This window comes from Metopolophium dirhodum, chromosome 1 (assembly GCF_019925205.1).
Source record: "Metopolophium dirhodum isolate CAU chromosome 1, ASM1992520v1, whole genome shotgun sequence".
Taxonomy (NCBI): domain Eukaryota; kingdom Metazoa; phylum Arthropoda; class Insecta; order Hemiptera; family Aphididae; genus Metopolophium; species Metopolophium dirhodum.
Genome location: NC_083560.1, coordinates 57,773,210 through 57,796,417, shown reverse-complemented (window position 1 = coordinate 57,796,417; position 23,208 = coordinate 57,773,210). Strand labels below are relative to the sequence as shown.

General features: G+C 32.3%; 1 protein-coding gene across 1 annotated transcript; it reads left to right on the top strand.

Moving 5' to 3' along the window:
* Nucleotides 1-10,501: 10,501 nt before the first annotated feature.
* LOC132943861 (clavesin-2-like) lies at nt 10,502-20,336 on the top strand. The gene is made up of 7 exons (XM_061012993.1): nt 10,502-10,613; nt 12,451-12,542; nt 13,527-13,677; nt 15,661-15,854; nt 19,599-19,709; nt 19,770-19,911; nt 20,145-20,336. The coding sequence occupies exons 1-7, from the start codon at nt 10,502-10,504 to the stop codon at nt 20,171-20,173; spliced, it is 831 nt and encodes a 276-aa protein (XP_060868976.1). The 3' UTR covers nt 20,174-20,336.
* Nucleotides 20,337-23,208: the final 2,872 nt, after the last annotated feature.

Genomic DNA, 23,208 nt, shown 5'->3' with positions numbered 1-23,208 from the left:
ATGAAAAATATGCATGGTACCAGCTCATCGTCAACCCTATGCGCAGCTCAACCAAACCGGTTGCATCGATCGATGTTCAACCAGTACGACAGAGTGTCATAAAGTTCGCGCCACGCGTTGCTCCACAGGGAGGCATACAGATTGTCCCTCAAATTTTCGCCCCCAATATCCCGGCCAGTGGCTCAAACATGGTGTCTGAGGACGAGAATCACATGGCAGAAATGGACGAATATGAGAAACAGGACGCTATTACAGGTTGGTTTAATTTTAAAATATTTTTATATATATATATTGTATTATTGTAACACCAGTTGTCAGGCTGTTTGGTGGATTTTTTAATATTCTTATAAGACATACCATTTTTATTTAAATACTTATTAAAAACGGAACATTTTTATTTTGGTAACTTAAATTTAAAATACTCGTTAGTTTTTACATAGTAGTATGATAGAACATATATTAATTTTTTTTTTTTTTTTCTGTTAAAGATTACGTTATGGTTACAAACGGGGGTAAACGTGTTTCCACTGCCAATACCGTATCGGCTGTTAGGGCTAAAAAGACGCGGATGAGTCTCGTGCAGTCACCAGGCTTCGTCGAAATTTCGTCGTCGGGTGGTAGGAAAATTGTATGGTACTATGCTCGAAATTTCAATAAAAATGAAAAATATACGGACTTTCTCAACTCACACGAAGCAGCTCTGTGCAAATTATTGAAAACGCGTGTCCAGGAGGGCCCTATCAAATTTAATTTGAAACTTGAAGGGACTTATAGCCGACCTAACGCTGAAAACTCGTCAGAGAATAGGGCGTTCAAGACCTCTGCAGTAGAAGTTTTTTTGGAAACCGATGTCAAACAGGTCGTGGAGGCGTCATATATAAAGTTGTTGGGTGAAGAAGAGGTACCTAACCTAACCGGGGTAGAGGTAGCGGTTTCAGACTGGACACTATCGATGGGTTATTGTTGGCTATATATAAATATACACCTATGAGTGCCTCGTCGTATATCGAGTTACCTAAATCTATTGAGGGGAGACGTGCTACCATCAACCCGCAAAACACTGATCAGCAATGTTTCAAGTGGGCCATTCTCGCGAGACATGTGACAGGACTTGCCCCCGGGCGTGTCGAGGGAAATTATAGACAGCAAGAGGGGAGATATAATTTTGATGGTATCACCTTCCCGACACCTATGGCGGATATAAAGATTTTTGAGAAGAATAACCGGGGTGTCTCTGTAAACGTGTATGGTCTCAGTCTTAAAACCAAAAATCAAAAATTTCCAAAATACGAGGTGTTTCCGTTACGCGTTGCTGACGATGAGAAACCAAAACAAAAACCAATATCATACGACCAATTGTTTTAAATCAATTTGCGATGATCGGTAATTATATTGATCGAGAATTCACTAAAGTTGAAAAACCACCAAAAACAAACGAAGAAATGGTAATTTTTATTAAAAACCTCCGGAATGATGCCTCCAATGTATGATGATAACGATTTCGACGCTTCGCAGGCACTGGTAATTTATAACTTATATATTTATTATATAGTAACTTATATAATAAAAATTACCATTTCTTCGTTTGTTTTTGGTGGTTTTTCAACTTTAGTGAATTCTCGATCAATATAATTACCGATCATCGCAAATTGATTTAAAACAATTGGTCGTATGATATTGGTTTTTGTTTTGGTTTCTCATCGTCAGCAACGCGTAACGGAAACACCTCGTATTTTGGAAATTTTTGATTTTTGGTTTTAAGACTGAGACCATACACGTTTACAGAGACACCCCGGTTATTCTTCTCAAAAATCTTTATATCCGCCATAGGTGTCGGGAAGGTGATACCATCAAAATTATATCTCCCCTCTTGCTGTCTATAATTTCCCTCGACACGCCCGGGGGCAAGTCCTGTCACATGTCTCGCGAGAATGGCCCACTTGAAACATTGCTGATCAGTGTTTTGCGGGTTGATGGTAGCACGTCTCCCCTCAATAGATTTAGGTAACTCGATATACGACGAGGCACTCATAGGTGTATATTTATATATAGCCAACAATAACCCATCGATAGTGTCCAGTCTGAAACCGCTACCTCTACCCCGGTTAGGTTAGGTACCTCTTCTTCACCCAACAACTTTATATATGACGCCTCCACGACCTGTTTGACATCGGTTTCCAAAAAAACTTCTACTGCAGAGGTCTTGAACGCCCTATTCTCTGACGAGTTTTCAGCGTTAGGTCGGCTATAAGTCCCTTCAAGTTTCAAATTAAATTTGATAGGGCCCTCCTGGACACGCGTTTTCAATAATTTGCACAGAGCTGCTTCGTGTGAGTTGAGAAAGTCCGTATATTTTTCATTTTTATTGAAATTTCGAGCATAGTACCATACAATTTTCCTACCACCCGACGACGAAATTTCGACGAAGCCTGGTGACTGCACGAGACTCATCCGCGTCTTTTTAGCCCTAACAGCCGATACGGTATTGGCAGTGGAAACACGTTTACCCCCGTTTGTAACCATAACGTAATCTTTAACAGAAAAAAAAAAAAAAAATTAATATATGTTCTATCATACTACTATGTAAAAACTAACGAGTATTTTAAATTTAAGTTACCAAAATAAAAATGTTCCGTTTTTAATAAGTATTTAAATAAAAATGGTATGTCTTATAAGAATATTAAAAAATCCACCAAACAGCCTGACAACTGGTGTTACAATAATACAATATATATATATAAAAATATTTTAAAATTAAACCAACCTGTAATAGCGTCCTGTTTCTCATATTCGTCCATTTCTGCCATGTGATTCTCGTCCTCAGACACCATGTTTGAGCCACTGGCCGGGATATTGGGGGCGAAAATTTGAGGGACAATCTGTATGCCTCCCTGTGGAGCAACGCGTGGCGCGAACTTTATGACACTCTGTCGTACTGGTTGAACATCGATCGATGCAACCGGTTTGGTTGAGCTGCGCATAGGGTTGACGATGAGCTGGTACCATGCATATTTTTCATGTGTTTGTTCAAGTTGGTTTTGAGAGTGAATGTTGACGCACAAACAGTAAATGGAAAACGAACTCCGTCATGCTTTTTTTGGTGAGCTGTCAAATTACCTTCAAGTGTGAAAACCGACGGGCACTGCTCGCATTTAAACATATTTAAAATGAAAACGAAAAGAAAAATAATAAAATGTTTAAACACTTGTAAAAATTTTAAACTCACTAAAATTTTTAGAGACGGAGCGTATACGTGTACAACGGTTAAAAACGTACTGAAGAACTGTTGGCTCTTTCAGAATATATAAAGACGAATTTGAATAGGTAGTAGGGGTATTGATACTTAATTGATATTAGACTACGTCCGGCAGAAGGTACTAATATCGGACAATAATGTGTTTTTCACTAAAATAGGTATTTTAATATCAATAAGTATATCACATCCTGGCGACACGAGTCGTGTGAATTTGGAAATTAACATATCGAATAATCCTAATGGCATTTTATATACAAAAAGTATATCGGTTATTCACTAATACCTACTTAATGTCTCCTGTGATGACTATTCAGATATTTGTTATTTGAATAAGGAAATATATAATTCTAATGGCAATATATTGTTGTATTTATTTGATTGACGTGTCAATACCTGCGACAATTATTAGACTTAATATCGGTTATTCACTAATGTATTCTTCTTTAATTACGGATATCATCTAATGGGTATATTAAGAGTATACGATTATTAAGATACTTGTTAGTGAACGGATGTATATTGTATAGACATCATATGGTGGCTATATAGTTGACACTAATGTCTACCGCTTAGTGGTGACAATGGTGAGAGGCGGCTATTAAGAACGGAGCCGGTGAATAATATATATTAATATCTTAACATTCATTAAATAAAACCTTTAGTGTAATAAATGTTTATTTTAATATCAATAAGTATATCACATCCTGGCGACACGAGTCGTGCGAATTTCGAAATTAACATATCGAATAATCCTAATGGCATTTTATCTAATGGCAATATATTGTTGTATTTATTTGATTGACGTGTCAATACCTGCGACAATTATTAGACTTAATAACGGTTATTCACTAATGCCTACTTAATGTCTCCTATATGGTGTATTCATCGATATTATTTGTGTACGCAGCTGCAAGTTATAAGTATCCTAATGATATAACTGATATACACTCGTTCGCGGTATATTTTATTACAAAATAAGGGTATATGTGATAACGTAGATATGATAACGCAGATATAAGTCATGCACGTTGGTGACATATTTTATTACAAGTTAAATAAGGCTAGTTATTAATAATAAGTATATGTAACGGGGTGGCGCAGTGGTTAGGTTTCGTGTAGTACGTAAAGTCGCGTACGTACACGACGGCGGAAGAGGGGGGAAGGTGGTGGGGGGAAAATTCATGTCGCACACGTGAGCGAGGTGCCGCCGGTGATCAGAAGGATCAGAAGGATCAGAAGGATCAGAAGGATCAGAAGGATCATAAGGATGAGGCATCAGTACTCTCTATTTTATACTACTGCTACTCAGGGGCGTCTCAAGTTACATCACCGAAGATTCCATTAAATCCGAGCTCGAGTCACTAGGATATACCATAACTCATGTGCACCAATTTCTGAAAGACGGGAGAAACCTCCCAATGTACATGAGGCCTACAAGACATCAGGTCCATCCCAGTGTTTTACATGCCAAGGCTTCGGACATTCATCAGCCAACTGCAAACACCACCCAAAATGCGTGAAATGCGGCAACGACTATGCAACTAAGACTTGCAACAAAATTCCTGACCAGCCGCGAAAATGTTGCAACTGCAGCTTTGAACACACAGCCAATTACCTTCAATGCCCCACCTACATTAAGGCCTTCATAGCAAAGAAATCAAATCCACAAGACATCACACCACTGGCAACAACTACTCCTCAAATATCTATACCAACCACTGGCACCAATCAGACCACCTATGCTCAGGCTTTGTCACCGTTAAAATCTCATCTAGCTCCAGTCCAACCGCTAAACAAGATGAACACAAACCTGATTGATATTGTAAGCCATGCCATATACCAGATATCTAATGCATCAAATTTTAAAGACACTGTCCTGTTGGCAATATCAGCCATTGTCTCACTCATCAACCAAAATGGATGAACTACTAAAAATCCTCTACTGGAATTGCCAAGGACTGGGCAATAAAAATCAGAACTTCTCCATTTCATACGACAACATAAAATCCACATCATCCTACTCAGCGAAATCCACCTCAACCCCTTAGCATCATTCAAACTCCTAAACTTCCACACCTACAGAAATGATCGACCACTCCTCTCGGCCTGAGAAGCGCCGGAGGCACAGCGATCCTAGTAGCTAACAGGCTCGTCCACTATGAAGTCCTCATCCAGACAAACTCCCTGGAAAACACTACCATTCACATCCAAATAAACAACCGAGAGACCAGACTTTCAGCAATCTACAAAATGCCCATAAACTCCCTTATGCCATCGGATGTTGACAATCTTCTAGACACCGACCGTCCAACAATTCTCGCGGGTGATATGAACGCTAAACACCCATTTTGGAACAGCCGAAGAACAAACGCTGCTGACCTAATACTCCTAAACAACATGGAGGAGAATAACTACCTCATTGTCGCACCAGATACCCCGACCCATCATCCAGACCAGCGCCATCACCAACCTGACGTCCTAGATATTGCAATCCTGAAGGACAACCATCTACAATATCAACTCTGTAACTTCACAGACGAACTCTCGTCTGACCACAGTCCGGTTATCCTAATGCTTCGCGGCAAGCCATCGTCTGACCCGCCAAAGCAGCAACTAAATATTACGAACTGGCCAAAATTCGCAGTCGACCTGCATCTTGCCATTCCAAGTCCGAACCCAATCATTAACACAACATCGGAACTCAACCAAGAGATCGAGATTTTTACCACTACTGTCCAGGACGCCATGACCAAAAACACATCTCTCCTCGACAACCAATCAAACCAAGCACACATACCAGATAGTATCCAGCGGGAAATCACAACAAAGCGAAGACTACGGGGGCATGGCAAAACACCTGGAACTCTGAATCAAAATACAGATTCAATAACCAGACATCCAAAGTAAAGAGGCTCATCCAACTTTACAGAGACTCCAAATGGGACTCCTTCCTCGGAAAACTTAGACCCGGAGACTCAAAAATATTTAAAATTAACAAATCTCTAATCAACAGAAAACGTCCAAGCCGCCCACTAAACGGACAACAAGGACCCGTTTTCGATTCCCCAGGGAAAGCCGAACTCTTCGCTATTAACCTAGCCACGCAATTCAACTACCCGGATGGAACACCAGCCGCCAACTTACTAGTCGCCAACTCAATTCAAATCCTAAACACATCAGCAAAACCCCCAATCCAGCTGGTCTCTCCAAGAGAAGTTAAAAACATCATAAGGCGCCTACCACGTAACAAAGCACCGGGACCCGACGGTATTTCCAACACGGCTCTCCGGCACTTCTCTGACAAAACCCTCCTGACGTTGACCAAAATGTTCAACTGCTGCCTAAGATTTCAACACTTCCCTACTCCATGGAAAACAGCCACAGCAATAATGATACCAAAAACAGGCAAATATCTTAAAAATCCAAGCAGCCACCGACCTATAGCACTCATCAACTCAATGGCCAAGGTCATGGAAATAATAATCTTGATCAAACTGAAAAAAGTCATATTAACTTCTACCCGACCTGACCAATACGCCTTCAGACCACAACACTCTACGACCAACCAGCTGACGAAAGTAATCGACCACCTAGCCAACACAACAAACCGTGTGGCACGACGGACTACTGCACAAACTTCTCCAGCCACACGTACCACCATCGCTGGTCAGAATTGTGCAGTCATTCAATTCTGACAGAACATACTGAGTCCGAGTCGGCTCCGCTTTCTCATCACCAATAACACCGACTGCAGGCGTCCCCCAAGGATCATGTCTCTCGCCAATTCTGTTTATATCATATATAAATGATATGTCTTCCACTCCCAGAACCTGGACTAACCTTTTTCCGACGATATCATGTTTATGGCAACCAGTATGGTTATACAGCACGCAGTGGACAAACTCCAGGCACAAATCGACGTAACCCTCCCTTGGCTCCAAAAATGGAAGCTGACTCTAAACACTGACAAAACCCTGGCAATAAAGTTCGGGAGAAAAGGTCTTAAAAAGACGACACCGCTAAAAATCCACAATCAGGAGATCAGCTGGAAACCTACAGTCAAATACCTCGGAGTCTACCTCGACAGTGGACTTAGATTCAACCGGCACGTCATTGAAACCACACAAAAAGCGAGACGCACTCGAGCCGCACTGTACCCCGTGCTCAACCGCCAGAGTTCTATACCAGTTCGAACAAAGCTTAACATATGCAAAATGTACGTCCAAACAATAGTCAGCTATACCGGCCCAGCATGAGGAGGACTAATATCTAATGCAAACTGGAAACGACTAGAAGTAGTACAAAACATAGCCCTCCGAACAATCACTGGATCCCCCTGGTTTGTCCGGAACACCATCATTTCTAAATCCAGCCAAATTCCCTCGATCCAATCAACCATCACGTACAATTCTAAAAACATGTTCGTCAAACTTCAGCAATCCGACTACAACCACCTACAAAACATAGGCCAAACCATCGGCCCACCAGAACTCAACAGAAACAGACTCGGTGAATTGACCAGGCGCACATAGACACCACTTCAACCACTCCACCTCCTACTCTGAGTCATGGGGCCAAACCCCCCGGAACTCAGGAAAAGGACTCTAAGTCCCTCAAACCATGCAATGCGATGCAAAACAAGTCAGTCCATTTCAAACCTTCAACCTGTCAATAGCTAATACACAATCAAGCCAAGACAGTACGAGACTCCGGACCAAACTCTACGGTGACCAAGAAACACAGCAAACAAGAGCTCAACTACGGCGATCTTGCAAGCATCCGTTACCAGCTCGACAACCTGATTTGTCGAAATCAAGAGGCCTGTAGAACTACGACTGTGCCGAAAACCACTAGCACCACCGTCCGCCAGCGACACCGAGACCACGGCTGACGTGTTCAACAACTAACAGCGACCTGACGCGCATTCAAGTTGCCTACTCAGCACTTTCACACGGCATTACACGTACCTTTAGTACGAATTGAAAACTGTGTTTGCCAGGACCAACTGTACCGATGGTCGCCACAACCACAACAATACCGACACCAAAATATACGCCGATCACGGTTTGGAATCAACGTGAAATTCAAATCACGTAGCCGTTGACGTCTGGGAACCAAAACCGTCGAACCGACAGCCAGCGGAAAGAAACCGATGCAGATTTGGAACGACTAAACGCCCGGCGACGACAACTGAAAACGGACCTTTTAGGATCACCACCTCACTCCAACACGGCACTTATTTAAGTTGTCTTCTCCGAACCAGGTTCGCCGTCGGGGTACCGCTTAACTAAGCTTGTACCGACGACGGCCAGTTCCCTCCCCATTATTTGTACAAACTAATATAGGCCGACTGTAATGTCATATTTTAAATAGAGTCGGGTACTCACCCGACTAATCACAAGCGCCCCTGATTGTGTCGAATCACTTATTTAAGTCCAGTCGACAAAAATCGACGCTTTACTAGCCCCAAGTTTTGTAAATATATAATATATAGAAGTCATAGAAATAAACATACGTGATAATAATAAACTCAATGTTATTATTTATTCACAATACGGGTAGTACATTTAGACGAACCGTATCAATATTTAGATATAATCATAGTAATAAAATAAAATAAATAATGCTAACGTAATAAATTGCGTTTATTAATTTTTATTTTAATAGGTAATACCAATATGTTGCTATTTAAATACTTAAAAAGCCCTCTCTTTATTAGTTTAATTACAATGAACATAAAATATGAATGTACATATTATAACACATTCGTATGTCATAAGTCATATATCCTTATTACAAGTTTATACAAAACTTATTATAAGTAATTTAGGTTATACCTTATACCTACTTTAGATTCCATTATTAGGTTAAAAATATGTAAGTAAATAAAGACATTTTATCAATAAATTATTTAATTTTTTTTTAATTATTTGGAAATTTAGCATATTATACCCAAAACACTTTTACCAATACTTTCTTAATATATGATATAAGCAAATTACTAGGTGACCGAGTAGCGATACATAATACCCCCCAGAAAAAATATATTGCCCCCGTATCGCCCCCTCAATAAAAAAATATCTGGCACTGCCACTGCAGCATAAGGTAGAACCAATGAAATACGAATACATTTTTTCTGCAAATTTAAATTATATTTTTTTATCATATTATTTTATAAGTAAATCTAGCTTCTGAAATAATAAACTAATCTGTTTGGTTCTACTCTCAGCAATCATTTTATTTCGATAGTTCAACAATCGTGAAGTGGCTCTACCATGTATTATTGGGTGTAGGGATCTGTTTGCTACCAAATATTTGAGCCCCCCTTAATATTTTAGTATTTTACATGATCTACGCCCATGAGTCGATCTCAGCTATTTAGTAGTAAATTAAAAATAATAAATGTTATTATTATATAGGCTGACTGACAGACAGTCTTCGCTTAGAATCGTTTTTTGTGTACAGAGATATTAAATCATTTCATTCAAATTAAACTGCATGAATTACACTGACCCACTTGTAACCTATCTATTGTACAGGAGAGCGGTATCCACCTTTTTTAAATCACAACTACATAACAAAGATAATTTGAGGAACATAGTTATTTAATGTATAGGTTCCTTAAAATGTTTTATTTTGTATTTTATAATAATTTTAAATTTTAAATTTCACAGTAATTTTAGTTATAATATAATATATTTTATATCGTTATTTTCTGAAATATATTTAAATTTCCACATAGTTGAGATGAAACGACTAAGTAGATTTTTGATGATTTTACTAGTAATATTTATATTGGTTATTTGCTTTAATCATATTTTTTTGTAATATGACCTTTATATTCTTTATGTTGACATTTTTAGTGTAGTTATTAATAATAATAGATTGTATCGCAGTATATTTCTATAGATTTATGATAATAACTGTTGTAGCCAGTTTAGGGATTTTTTTAACCGTCATGCTTCAAAAAATAGCTTTAGTTAAAAAATACTCATGTATTTATTTTAATTGGTACATACCGGATGCATATGATATAATATAAAATATAGGTATAGTATATAGTTTAGATATTTATCAATTTCCGGTGATATGTTTTTTTTTTGCAAAATGTATATTTTTAAATTTTATGTGATGATCAGTTTATATCTCACGTTGTATATTTCATTCTTTTACTCCAATTTTTACTATACTTTATAACTTAACGAAGATTTGTACAGTTCCGATATCTATTTATTTTATTATAAAATGTCAGAATTTCAAATTGATTCATCCGAATGGAAATTTAAATTACAAAAAGAAATCAATGAGCCATCAGATCCACAATTAGCTATTGATGAATTACGTACATTAATTAAAGGTATGTATAACCCTTAATAATTATTGATACCTATGCTAATATAATATATTTGTAGGGTGATTAATGAATGGGGGTTAGCATGTTTTTTCTTTTAATAATACAATTTATTCAAATTTTCATTTTGGAATTTTTAAACATAGATAATTAAATTTCAAATTTTCAAATTCTTGAGATTTTTATATCAATTAAAGAATGTCATGTGATGATAAAAACTTCTGTTTTTTTTTTCAAATGAGAACCTTCTTTTTACTGTAATTTATTTAGAGTATAATTTTTTGAAAATATTATACCTAATTCAAAATTTGAATGAGTAGTTTTTCAGTTATTAATATTATGTATGATACTAATCCTTAACAGTGTTAGGACTTATCTAGATAAATTATCCAGATAATTATTTTTTTATATTTTATCTTATCTAGATAAATAAATATAAGTTATCTAAGTATTTATTTTAGATAAAAATTTAACTTATCTAGATAAATTTTTTGGAGAAAATTAGCTAGATCTGTTCGAAAATGTTTTATTTTTATTCTCATTATCTGAGACACGACTTGTACGTAAAATAACATGCAGGGCTAAAAATATATGACGTTATTCTGAAAAGACTATAAATTATTCCTATTTAGTACTGATTACTTATTAGTAACTAATATTCTGTATCATTATTATAATATAATATACTAATTATTAATTTATGTAATTGCCTATATTAGTATATTACTGTCGCAACAAATATGTCAAATTCCCAGAATTTTATAAATATTTTTAAACTATAATTAAAATACGAATAATAGAACAGATGGCAAGTTATATACACCGCCGTCCCAAATAATATTCCATAGAATATAATATTATTCATTGAGAAATAAAGATAAACCAGCCGTCTATTCTTTCCGTATTTGCAATGCATCTGAAATTAATGACAATTGATAAGTCTGACGAGCAATACATGAAATGCTATTTATATATTTCGGGTTTTATGTTTTATATTATAAATCTATGGACTATAAACAATCTCTAAACCAATTTTAATTGCACATGACTTACAATAATAATAAACATTATTTCGTATACACAAATACACAATACTCGTAAATATATTTTCAATGTTGTTAATTAATAATAATAATAATAGTACGTGACACGAAAAGTGGCCGGTGACTCCACCACCAGCCCGGCAAGAACGGCCGTTAGCCATGGGTTTTCTTGTGTGTGTATTATTTTGTGTACTTACATGACGGTATATATATTTTTTTAAATTAGTTGTTCTTATTATAATTTCTAAAATTATCGGTTATTTAAATATTTAGATAATTATCTAGATAAAATATTTTTATCTTTTATCTTTTTGTTAGATGAATTCGATTTGTTTATCTTTTATCTGTATCTTAAATAAAATTTAGTGTTGTTATCTTTATCTTTATCTAAATGATTTTTTTGTTATCTGTTCCTAACACTGGTCCTTAAGAACGAATTTAGAAAATAGAAAATATATGTAATATTGCATCTATTAAATATGTGACTAACAAACTTAGGTATATAGTCAGGTACTCGGGTACCTATATAGTTAGGTATCTACTTTGGTATTTATGTTTATGTACCTATGTTGTAGTATTTATTAAATACAATCCATGTACAGACATGCTTTCATTACCTTCTATAATTAGATTCTACAAAAAAAAATAATAATATTATATAATCCTTCTTGAAATTATTTAAGTAGGTACATATTATATTAGATACTATTTGCTATTAATAAAAATAGTAAAATGTGTACATGAACAAAACAATATATGGATATTTTATTATTGCTAAAATAATCTGTCTATTTTTAAAGGTGATATTTTTTTGAAATCAAGAATGGATGATGCATTTATGCTTAAATTTTTAAGAGCTAGAAAATTTCAAGTAAATAAAGCATTTAAATTGGTAAGTCATTAATTTTAATATTCTAAAATTTATAATTCATACTGAAAAATATTAATACAACATTTTTTCATAAAACTAATATTATTTAAATTGCAGTCGTTATATATGTTTTAAATATATGAAAAACACAACTATTTACGTATTATGATTCTTTGATAATAGATATTACAATATTATATAAATAGCTATAAATTAGATAAATGATTATGAATTATATTAATTTACCTTATTCATAATATTATTGTTGTTTGTTAATTAATAGTTTTAACGACATACCATTAGGTATGTTGTATTAGTTTTATTATACGGTGAAAACTGTCTGAGGCGGAATCTCATGGGACCAACCAAATATTTTGCTTCAAGCAGTCTTAGGATTTATTGAATAAAATCCGAAAGAATTCCAGATTATTCAATTCGATTATAAATTGTACGTGTATTATTCAATATTAATATTATACACTCATATAACATAATAACAATTTCTGGTAGCACTCACACCCATCCCCTCTCCCCTCCATTTCTACATCACCGATGTACGTTGTTCTAGTTTTTTGTTACATACGCTATGTTATGTTTCCGGTTTATGGAAATTTTTTACTTACACTGGACATACAAAACAATTTTCCGTTTCATTGATGTTCAACGTGCACATACAACTATAATAGAAATACGCCGGGATCAAAGAAGAATTACGGGATTGATAGTTTTCAATTTTATTCAAGGTCCTTAGACAGTTTTCACTATCTATTAATTCAAAATGTGTAAGTGAATACTGACCATAAATGATATTTTTTAAAATTCATTTTATGATGATTTGTTAACCTTTGTATAATTTGAATACAAATAGTTATCGTATGACAAAAATTCGTATTTTTAACTAAATTATTAAATACAAAAAGCAATTATTTTGTTTGTGAAAATATAAAAATGTAAATAAATTGCTGTTTTTATAAGAAATGTTATTTATTATTTATAAAAAAATAGATACAAAATTATTTTGAAGCTAAAGAAAAAAATCCAAAATTATTCAATTTGACTTTTCCATCCAAGAACAAAGTTTTTTTGGAAAGCGGGACAGTTTTTATGTTACCACACAGAGATCAGCACGGGCGTGAAATTTATGTTTTTAGAATGGGTAGGTATAGATATATAATATATAAAAAACAAAAAATGTTTGTTTCTTCTTAATATGTTCTTTATGCATTCCTAAACTGTTCATCCGATTGTGATGAAATTTTGTATAGAGGTAGATTAGACCTCGGGGAAGAAAATAAGCTATACATTGTGTCACGAGAGGTCCAACCAGGGGTGGTTCTCAAACAGGGATTTTGTGATTTACTATGTAAATTATTGTTTATAAACGGTTGCTATTTGTTTTAATAGTAATAATAATATTTTTAATGCGATAATCCTGTGTATTTTTGTACAGAATGTAACGAGTTCGAACCATGGTTTCGGTGGACCAATTTTTTTGCATTCTTTTATGCTTTAGAGTTAAATTGTACACTTACTTACGCATCTACCACAGGTATATTGCCTACCTGATAATATACTGCCCACACAACGTGGACAACGCCGGTGACAATAGCTATAAATTAAAATATAATATAATTTACCCTTAAAAAGACATTGCTTCCACAGCGTGTTCCGCCCAAAAGTAGTTGAACAATAACAAAAACCTAGCGATGGCAAAGCATTGCCGTGTCAGCTATTTTTGATCACTGTTCGAATAATTTTCAAAAATAATTATTCGAGTAAAAAAATAATCGAATAATTTTTTTTGTTTATTTTATTTGAGTTAACATAATATGATTGGTAATTTAAAACAGACATAGTATCATAGTATTATAAACAATAGTTGGTATTGTATTTTAAGTTATATGATTGTAAATCTTATTATATTTGGAAAAATACAAAAATATTATAAATAAAACAAATATAGATCTATAGAAGAAAGTAAAGAAATAGATATTTTTTATCCTATTTTAATATTAATTAAATAATATTATAATTTGAATAATATTTAATGGTAATATTCTGTTACAATAATTGCAATAATCATAAATCGTAGTAAATATTACAATAACAAAAATATAAATAAATAATTATAGCAAAAATGAAAATAACAAAATTTAATAACACATTTTGAATTTCAATAAATAAGTCTAATAATAGGAAGTAACTAATTATAATTATAATACAATTATTAACAAATAACAATGTACTACTTATTAGTTTTAACTCCATTTTAAAATTAGATTTCAAAATAGATCTGTCTTCAAACATATCATCTGATAGCTTGTTGAGTTTTGGTACCTACCTAAATATTGGTCATAGTTACATATGAAAATAATCTTTCAATCTTTCATCTTTGATGACGTTAGTGGTGTGTTATAGCGTAAAAATATTTCTTAAAGGTTAGGTAGGACAAAATAAATTATTCTGCCTAACACTTAAAAAACTGGGACTATAGTACTGATACTGTATTATTTACTAGGTTAGGATAACTTCTTCAATATTGATAAATAGTTACTACTGAAGTACATACTAACTACATGTAGACATACTAGAAGAGTTATGATCCTTTTATAATAACATATTTTTTACTAGGATAATATTATTCATTATATTATTATGGTTGAAAATTATTCGAACACATTTTCATTCGAATAATTATTATAAAAAAAAATGATTCGAAACATTTTTTATTCGAATAATAATGTTTTCAAATTATTTGAATAAATGTAAAAAAACCATTTGAATAATTACCTAGATACAATTTTTCCGAACTCTGCTCCCAAACATATCCTCTTATAGATACGCAACTTCATGATATTATTACAACCAAACATCATTGGTATACGTTATAAGTATAACATACAGTTCCATTATTTAATATCTTTTTAAACTTAATTGTTTTGATTTGATAAATATGAATATTTTTTTCATATTTTAATGATAAGTGTATAAATTCATACATATTTCGTATATTTTAATGCATATAATTCCAGCCCTATTGATAGTTATTAATTGTATATTATTAATGTACACACTAAATTACTATATATTATGATTAAATATAATACAGTGCGTATACTAAAACAGTTTTATCATTTAGACAAGGTTTTATCTGGAATCAGCATAGAAGATGTTTTTAAGATAAACTTGATGATTTTGGAAGTTATATCTGAACACCCAGAAACTCAACTTGCTGGTATGATTGCAATTGCTGATTTTACCGGATTTAAGTGGTTGAAACACTATCAATATTTATCACCTTACTATGCCAAAAAGTCTGCTGAAGTTGTGCAAGTAAGAAATACAAAATGTTCATATAATAACGGTTTAAGAACATAGCGATAAAATAAATTAATAAAATTTCCCAGGAATATACCCAAGACCAGGAATTTCCCGGGAATATAATAAGTTTATAAATATTGTTCATATGTTTAAATGTTTAATTTAAGGAGAATGCAGCCGGTTTTTGTCAATAGTCAAAACTAATGTAGATTTGACCAATCTCAACATTAATTTTGTTGTTTATAATGTTTTTCAATATATTTCAATTCCGTATCATAAAATAAACCTTAATAGGAGGCTTGAGGGGGCTCCAGTCAATGAAAAAAAAAGTGTTTTTTAGACCAATGAACTAGACAAAACTGGATGGATTTGGTTTGACAGATTTTAATTTTGAAAACGGATTATGATTGATCAACAAGTTTACTAAGGAATTTGAATATTCCAATTATTGTTAGTGTCATAATAAATAATATAAATACAAAAATATCATCTTTTTATTCTTGAATATCACTGCAGCTGAAAAAAAAAATATTCAAAATCGCCTCGATCATTCCCTAGTAAAGGGAATTAAAATCTGTCAAACCAAATTCTTCCAGTTTTGTCTAGCAAATTGGTCTAAAAGTCTTTTTTTTCATCAGCTGCAACCCCCTTAACTTATGGTTGTAAATAATCCAAATTACAAAAATATTACAGTAAAATAGGAAGACTTTTGGAAATTCCAAAGAACTCATTTAATTTGTATAAGTATTATATATAAAACTTAATTAGGTTATACACTTAAATTTCAGTTGTCAGTGTAAAAATCGGATTTTGAATAATTTCTTTATTATTCGGTATGTATGTATGTATGTATGTATGTATGTATGTATGTATGTATGTATGTATGTATGTATGTATGTATTCGGTTCCAGCAGCGGTTCCCAACCTGGGGGGCGCGCCCCCCTTGGGGGCGTATACACATCGCTGGGGAGGCGCAAGCAGTCATCACAAAGTAAAATTTTTATTTATCAAATTTTATTATATTTAAAATGAAGAGAAAAAATGAAAAATTAATAAAGACTGGTTATCGTTATAGAATATAGATTATAGAATATAGGGTCGTTAAAGTCGATAAAGTAATCGATAAAGATTACAAGTGTTTAGCCATAGTGCACCATGCCACATCGTCCGTAAATTAATCAGTACGATAAGAAAAAGCCAGGGGAAAAAACTATTAGATTAGTTTAGACTCGATTTAGTTTTATTTTGCAGTTGCTCGGTGCACGTCAGTGTCGTAGTACGTAGTCGTCGCGAGTGCACGTATATCAAAGTAATGGCTCCTCCGAAAATAAGAACGTATATCGATGATTATGTCAAATTTGGTTTTACGTTCATTGAAAAAGATGGTGTCCAAAAGCCTCAGTGTGTTATTTGTCACGTTGTATTAAGTAACGATGCCCTCCGACCTAGTCGACTAGAACGACATTTAACCACAGCTCATCCGATGCTAAAAGGAAAACCTAAACAGTTTTTTGTTGCTAAAAAAAATTCTTTAAGTAAAATGAAAATTGACCATACCGGTGAGTTTCAACAGAATAATGAAAAAATTGTTGAAGCTTCATATCACATCGCCTTCATGGTGGCTCAGCAAAAGAAACCCCATACCTTGGGTGAAACATTAATTAAACCTAGCATACTTAAAGCTGTTGAAATAGTACTTGGCGAAAAAAGCAAAAGGAAAATAGCTCAATTATCTCTTTCAGATAATACAGTGAAACGACGTATAGATGAATTAGCTTTGGACATTAAAAATCAGTTGATTCATAAATTAAAACATTCCGTATTCTTTGCAATCCAGTGTGATGAATCAACTGATGTGGCCAATTGTTGCCAGCTATTAGTTTACTGCCGTTTTATAAATGAACAGTCCATCGCAGAAGAACTTCTATTTTCCCAGGTTTTAAATTCCACCTCAAAAGGCAGTGACGTTTTGTCTGCCATTGACATATTTTTTGATCAGAATGGTTTGTCTTGGAAAAATGTTGTAGGTGTCTGTACAGACGGTGCACCTGCAATGCTAGGGTCAAGATCGGGTTTTGTAAGCCTAGCAAAAAATAAAAACCCGTCAATAATTGGTTCTCATTGTGTAATACACCGACAAGCTTTAGCTGCAAAAACGCTGCCATCTGAACTTAAAAATGTACTTGAAATATGTATAAAAGTTGTTAACACCATCAAAAGCAGTGCACTTAACTCGCTTTTTTTTAAGATTCTTTGTTCAGAGCTGTCCACCGAACATTCTGTTTTATTATTTCATACAGAGGTTCGTTGGTTATCCAAAGGGAATATGTTTGAACGTTTGTACGAATTAAAATCTGAAGTTGAAATTATGCTTTTACAATTAGGAAAAGACAATCTTCGTAAGAATTTTACCGATGAAAACTTCACATTCTACTTTGCGTACCTAGTAGATATTTTTGAAACTATTAATAACCTAAATCTCAAATTACAAGGGAGGAATACGAATATTATAACCGCCAAAGATTCTATAAACTCATTTCTAGAAAAGATACAGCTGTGGAAACGCCGAGTAAAAAAAGAGACTCCTAATTTTTCGTCTTTCCGTCGATTGAACGAACTTATCTCTGATGAGGAAAAATCTATTTATCTTGCTGGATTGAAAAGTATAGTGATTGAACATCTTGACTGTTTGACTGATGAATTCATGCGATATTTTCCGGATTTTTCTAACGAAAGTTGGAAATATACGCTAACAAGTTGTCCATTCAGTGCTAACGTAGACACATTGCCGGATACATTTCAAGAACAGGCAATCGAGCTGAAGAACGATTCACGCGCAAAAATTGATTTTAACAGTGGCAGCTCTTTGGAAGAGTTTTAGGTAAAATACCAACCCATTTATCCTGAAATTTCAAATGAAGCCTTACAAGTCCTTGTACAATTTTCATCGACTTATTTATGTGAATCTGGGTTCTCCAGCTTGGCCATTATAAAAACCAAACATAGAAATCGCTTGGATGTCGAATCTGACTTGAGGTGTTCTTTATCAAACATCGAGCCGAACTTTAAAAAATTGTCCAAAGAAAAGTGTTGTCAAGCCTTCACATTAAATGTTAATTTTATTATACATTCTATTATTTATATTTTTTACTAATTTAATTAATTACTCACGTCAATTTATAATTTCATTATAATACTATATTATTTACAATTATTTATATTTTATAATTACTATCATCAATAAAAAAGTAGTCTTTCTAAATATTATATAGTTTATTTGTAAAATGTAAAGTAAACAAAAAAATTATAATTTTTTCAATTTATATGTGGGGGCGTGCGAAATTTTTGAAAATCTACAAAGGGGGCGTAGAATAAATAAGGTTGGGAACCACTGGGTTCCAGAAATCTTACGTATTATAATAATGAGAAAATGCATGTGATCGTGTGCATATCTTAAAAATAAATATTAATTACTTAGATATTATTGTTGTTATTCGAATTTATCCAATAATATTGCACTTTTGCCTTTAAATTGTTGAAATTCAAACAACTGATTATAAGGTTTAAAATAAATACTATGATACATTTCTGGAAACTTATATTTTATATTTTGTGATAACATGTACAACAAAATAATATTATCAAAATGTTAAATAGGTTTATTATTATCGAAATGTATTATGTACCTATGTATAATCTTGATAAAGTTTAATTATTATTATATTCATTAATAACAGCATTTATTAATATTTTAAGGAAAGTTTCCCATTAAGATTTCAAGGCTTTCATTTTATCAACGAACCATTATACTTATACACCGTATATTCAATCATGAAACCATTTTTGAAAGAAAAACTGCGATGCCGGGTTAGTTTTTCCATCGTTGTATTTTTTTTGATGTAACATTAAAAGATTTTTTTTTTAAAGGTTCATTTTCACGGAAGTAATTTCAATTCTTTACACAAGTACATTGCTCCAAATATTTTGCCAACATATTTTGATGGTAATCTGGAATTTGATCCTATAACTTGGGTACAACAACTCTTGAGTAAAGAACAGTATCTTAAAGGTAAATATGACTAATACAGTAACTATTACCTATGTAATATAATTTATACAACTTTCATAAATTTTGTAACGTCAAAATTTTTAAATACCAAACATTATTAACTATTGCTTGTTGTTAAGTTTTATTTAAGTTGACGAAACGGGTTATAATTCAGTATAAAAAAAAAATTAAATTTATATGCATATTTTGTTTTAATGAATTAAAATTAATAATAATTTTTTTTGTTAATTTAGAACTAGGACAATATGGATACAACAGGTGAAAAGACAATTCCCAATGTAGCTACTTATTATGTATAATTCGAATTATTTTAGTACCTACTACTTACCTGTAATATAGTAATCGGTGTTTCGCATCATCTTTATAATTTATATTATTTATTTTGAAAAATGTGTTAATCAATATTATGCGATAGGTACAGTAAATTAAAATTAAGCAATCATAACAAAATAACTTATAATAAGAAACTTTATTAACTATATTTAGAATGTTAATAAGTTGTAAGCAATGTTTCTTGTTAAAGTTAATTTTTAATAATGTTTATATACAATTTAATATAATGTCGAATACCATAATATGTATATATTATATACAATAATATCTGTTTTTATGATTTCTATCAATTATCATTAACTTAAATATCTCCTTAACACTTTTGATATACTTTTATAATATGAATGATGTAACTTTTTAAAAATTATGAGTATAAATATTAAAGTGTTTCCAAAATTTCAATATAATATGCAATTAAATGAATAATGAAATTAATTTTATAAGGAAATTACTAATCTAAAACGAAGTGTCCGAGAACAAGGGTACTTAAGTTAATGATTAAGGAGGAATCTAAGTTTGATAGAGGTACTTAGACTATAAAGTCTATGAATCAGGCTTCAGAGGTGGGTTCTCCAACTCAACACGAGAGATGGACCTCTCAGGCGAACATAGATTCAAAATTTGGCCAGTGTTAAAGTTAGAAAATTAATTAATTTAATTAATTAATCTCAGATAATATTGAAAATATTTTAAGAAATACGAAATTATTACAATATTTGTACGGGTACACTACAGACTTACTGGTATATTATGCTGTATGCCTGTATGTATATCAGGGACTGGAACCTCACCGAAAAGAACCGGTTTTGAAACCGGAACCTTTTGAATATTGGGAACTGAACCAAAACCCTTATTTAAATTGATTTAAAAACCAGAACCTTACCGGAACCGATACTTTTACTTTACAAATTATTTTACATAAGTATAAAACAAAATCGGGTAAAAATTTTTTATATTTTAGAACCGAAAAGAATCCGAAATCAAAATTTTAGTTTTTCTGGGAATCGAACTGGAACCAAAACCAAAATTTTAGTTTTACTGGGAATACCTAAGGGGAACCGGAACTGTAAAAATCATCAAGGTTTCAGTCCCTGATGTATATACATATACATAGGTATGTGAGGTATGTAATGGTGTGAGTAGCTCAAACAGGAATTGTCAAGATTTCTGGGAATTTTTTAACGAGCTGCGTAATATAATATTTATGTGTGAATATGTGTAGTTATGTAAATGTGCTGCCGTATTGGTGTATATTTGTATAGACTATGAACAAAAGGTAGGTAATAAATAAATTATGAATAACACAGCAACAACAACAAAAATGTATATTCTATTATTCTATATTTCTACTAATTATAATATTAATTTAATATGTAACCAATATTTGACTAAAAAAATGAATAACTCTATTTGAATAAAGTATAGAATAAACAAATCAATAATAATTATAGTGGCTCAATTCGACCAGTTTCTAAGTCTGTCTTGTTCTTCAGACTCGTTAACATCTTCTGGCTGACATTTGCCGCAGATATCTGGCTCATCTAGCAATGTTTTATATTTTTGGTGGTATTTCAAAGTATTTCCAGTACTAAATCTTTGTAGACTGATGAAGCGTCCAAAGATAGTTCAGTGCGTGTGATATTCAAAAATCATATAAGCTAATAAAAAAAAAATATAATGATCTGTAACCAATTTCAGCCAAAATAAATTTATATTTGCAATGTTTCTACTAATCATTTTACTGATTTAATATGTAATCAATGGCAACCCTATAAACAACAAATATTCCTTTTTCGTTAAGCAAAAACTGTATTAATGTGTAAGACTGTGAACTACGATTTAGCTGTCTATAGGCCGGGTTGAAAAAATATGCTATAAACACTCAATCTCAAGAAATCTATTTTGAGTTTCAAAGCTTTCTTTTTTTTTTAACAAATAGATAGACAGACAAGAGATCTATTTTATTACAGATAGAACCTTATTTAAAAATAAATCCTGTGTATGGTAAAATAATATAATTAAAAACTATGTTAAACCTTTTAAATTACTATTTATTATAATAGTAATATATATAACTAATTACTATAATTAATATACTCAGAATTTCAAAATACTAACATTGAAATACATATATACTATAAAGATGAACAAAACATAACACAAAATTGGAAATTAAAAGAACAAGCTAACATAATATATAACTAGTTGAAGTTAAGTTACTTTAATAAAAAAACTAACTAAGTTAGAATATAAGTTAGTTTCTGAAACTGTCCAAATTTCTAACTTAGTTAGTTAGAAGTTAGTTTGGTGGAAATAGTAACTTAAGTTAGGGTAGAAGTAAGTTATAAGTTACCTAGTTTTTTTATAGATTAAAAAAACCTTTTTGTTGAAATGTAAATAATAAGTTATCTAACTTAAATTATTGATTAAAACTTGTAATGATATGCTCACACATCATTATAATAAATAAACTAAAATCTTACAGAATAATAAATAACGGCCAGACTGTCGTTCGTAGAAATCGGTCATCCCCAATAAAACTATTGTCACCGACAAAAAGGTCTTTGCCGCCGAAGAGAAATATAGTTCGGGAAATACAAAAACCAAAAATGTCATTGGTTAAAAAGTCAAAACTATGTAAAAAAAAATATAGAATAAGAACAAAATATGTAAAAAAAATGCATGATATCTATCATTTCAATCTATTGTACACAAATATTAAACTTAAAAAAAAATTGTATAGCTATCATTACAACACCAGATAGGGAACTTAAAATATAAAATAATAAAATATATAAGATCATTAACAATAATAGAAACATAACAATGGAATGAAGGTAGAACGAACTTTCATTTTCAGTTCTATCTTCTTAATTTTTCCTATATAATATGTAAACCTTAATTGTATTACCATTACCCTTTGTAGATTGTATAAATAAACAAGTATATATATCAATATATGTC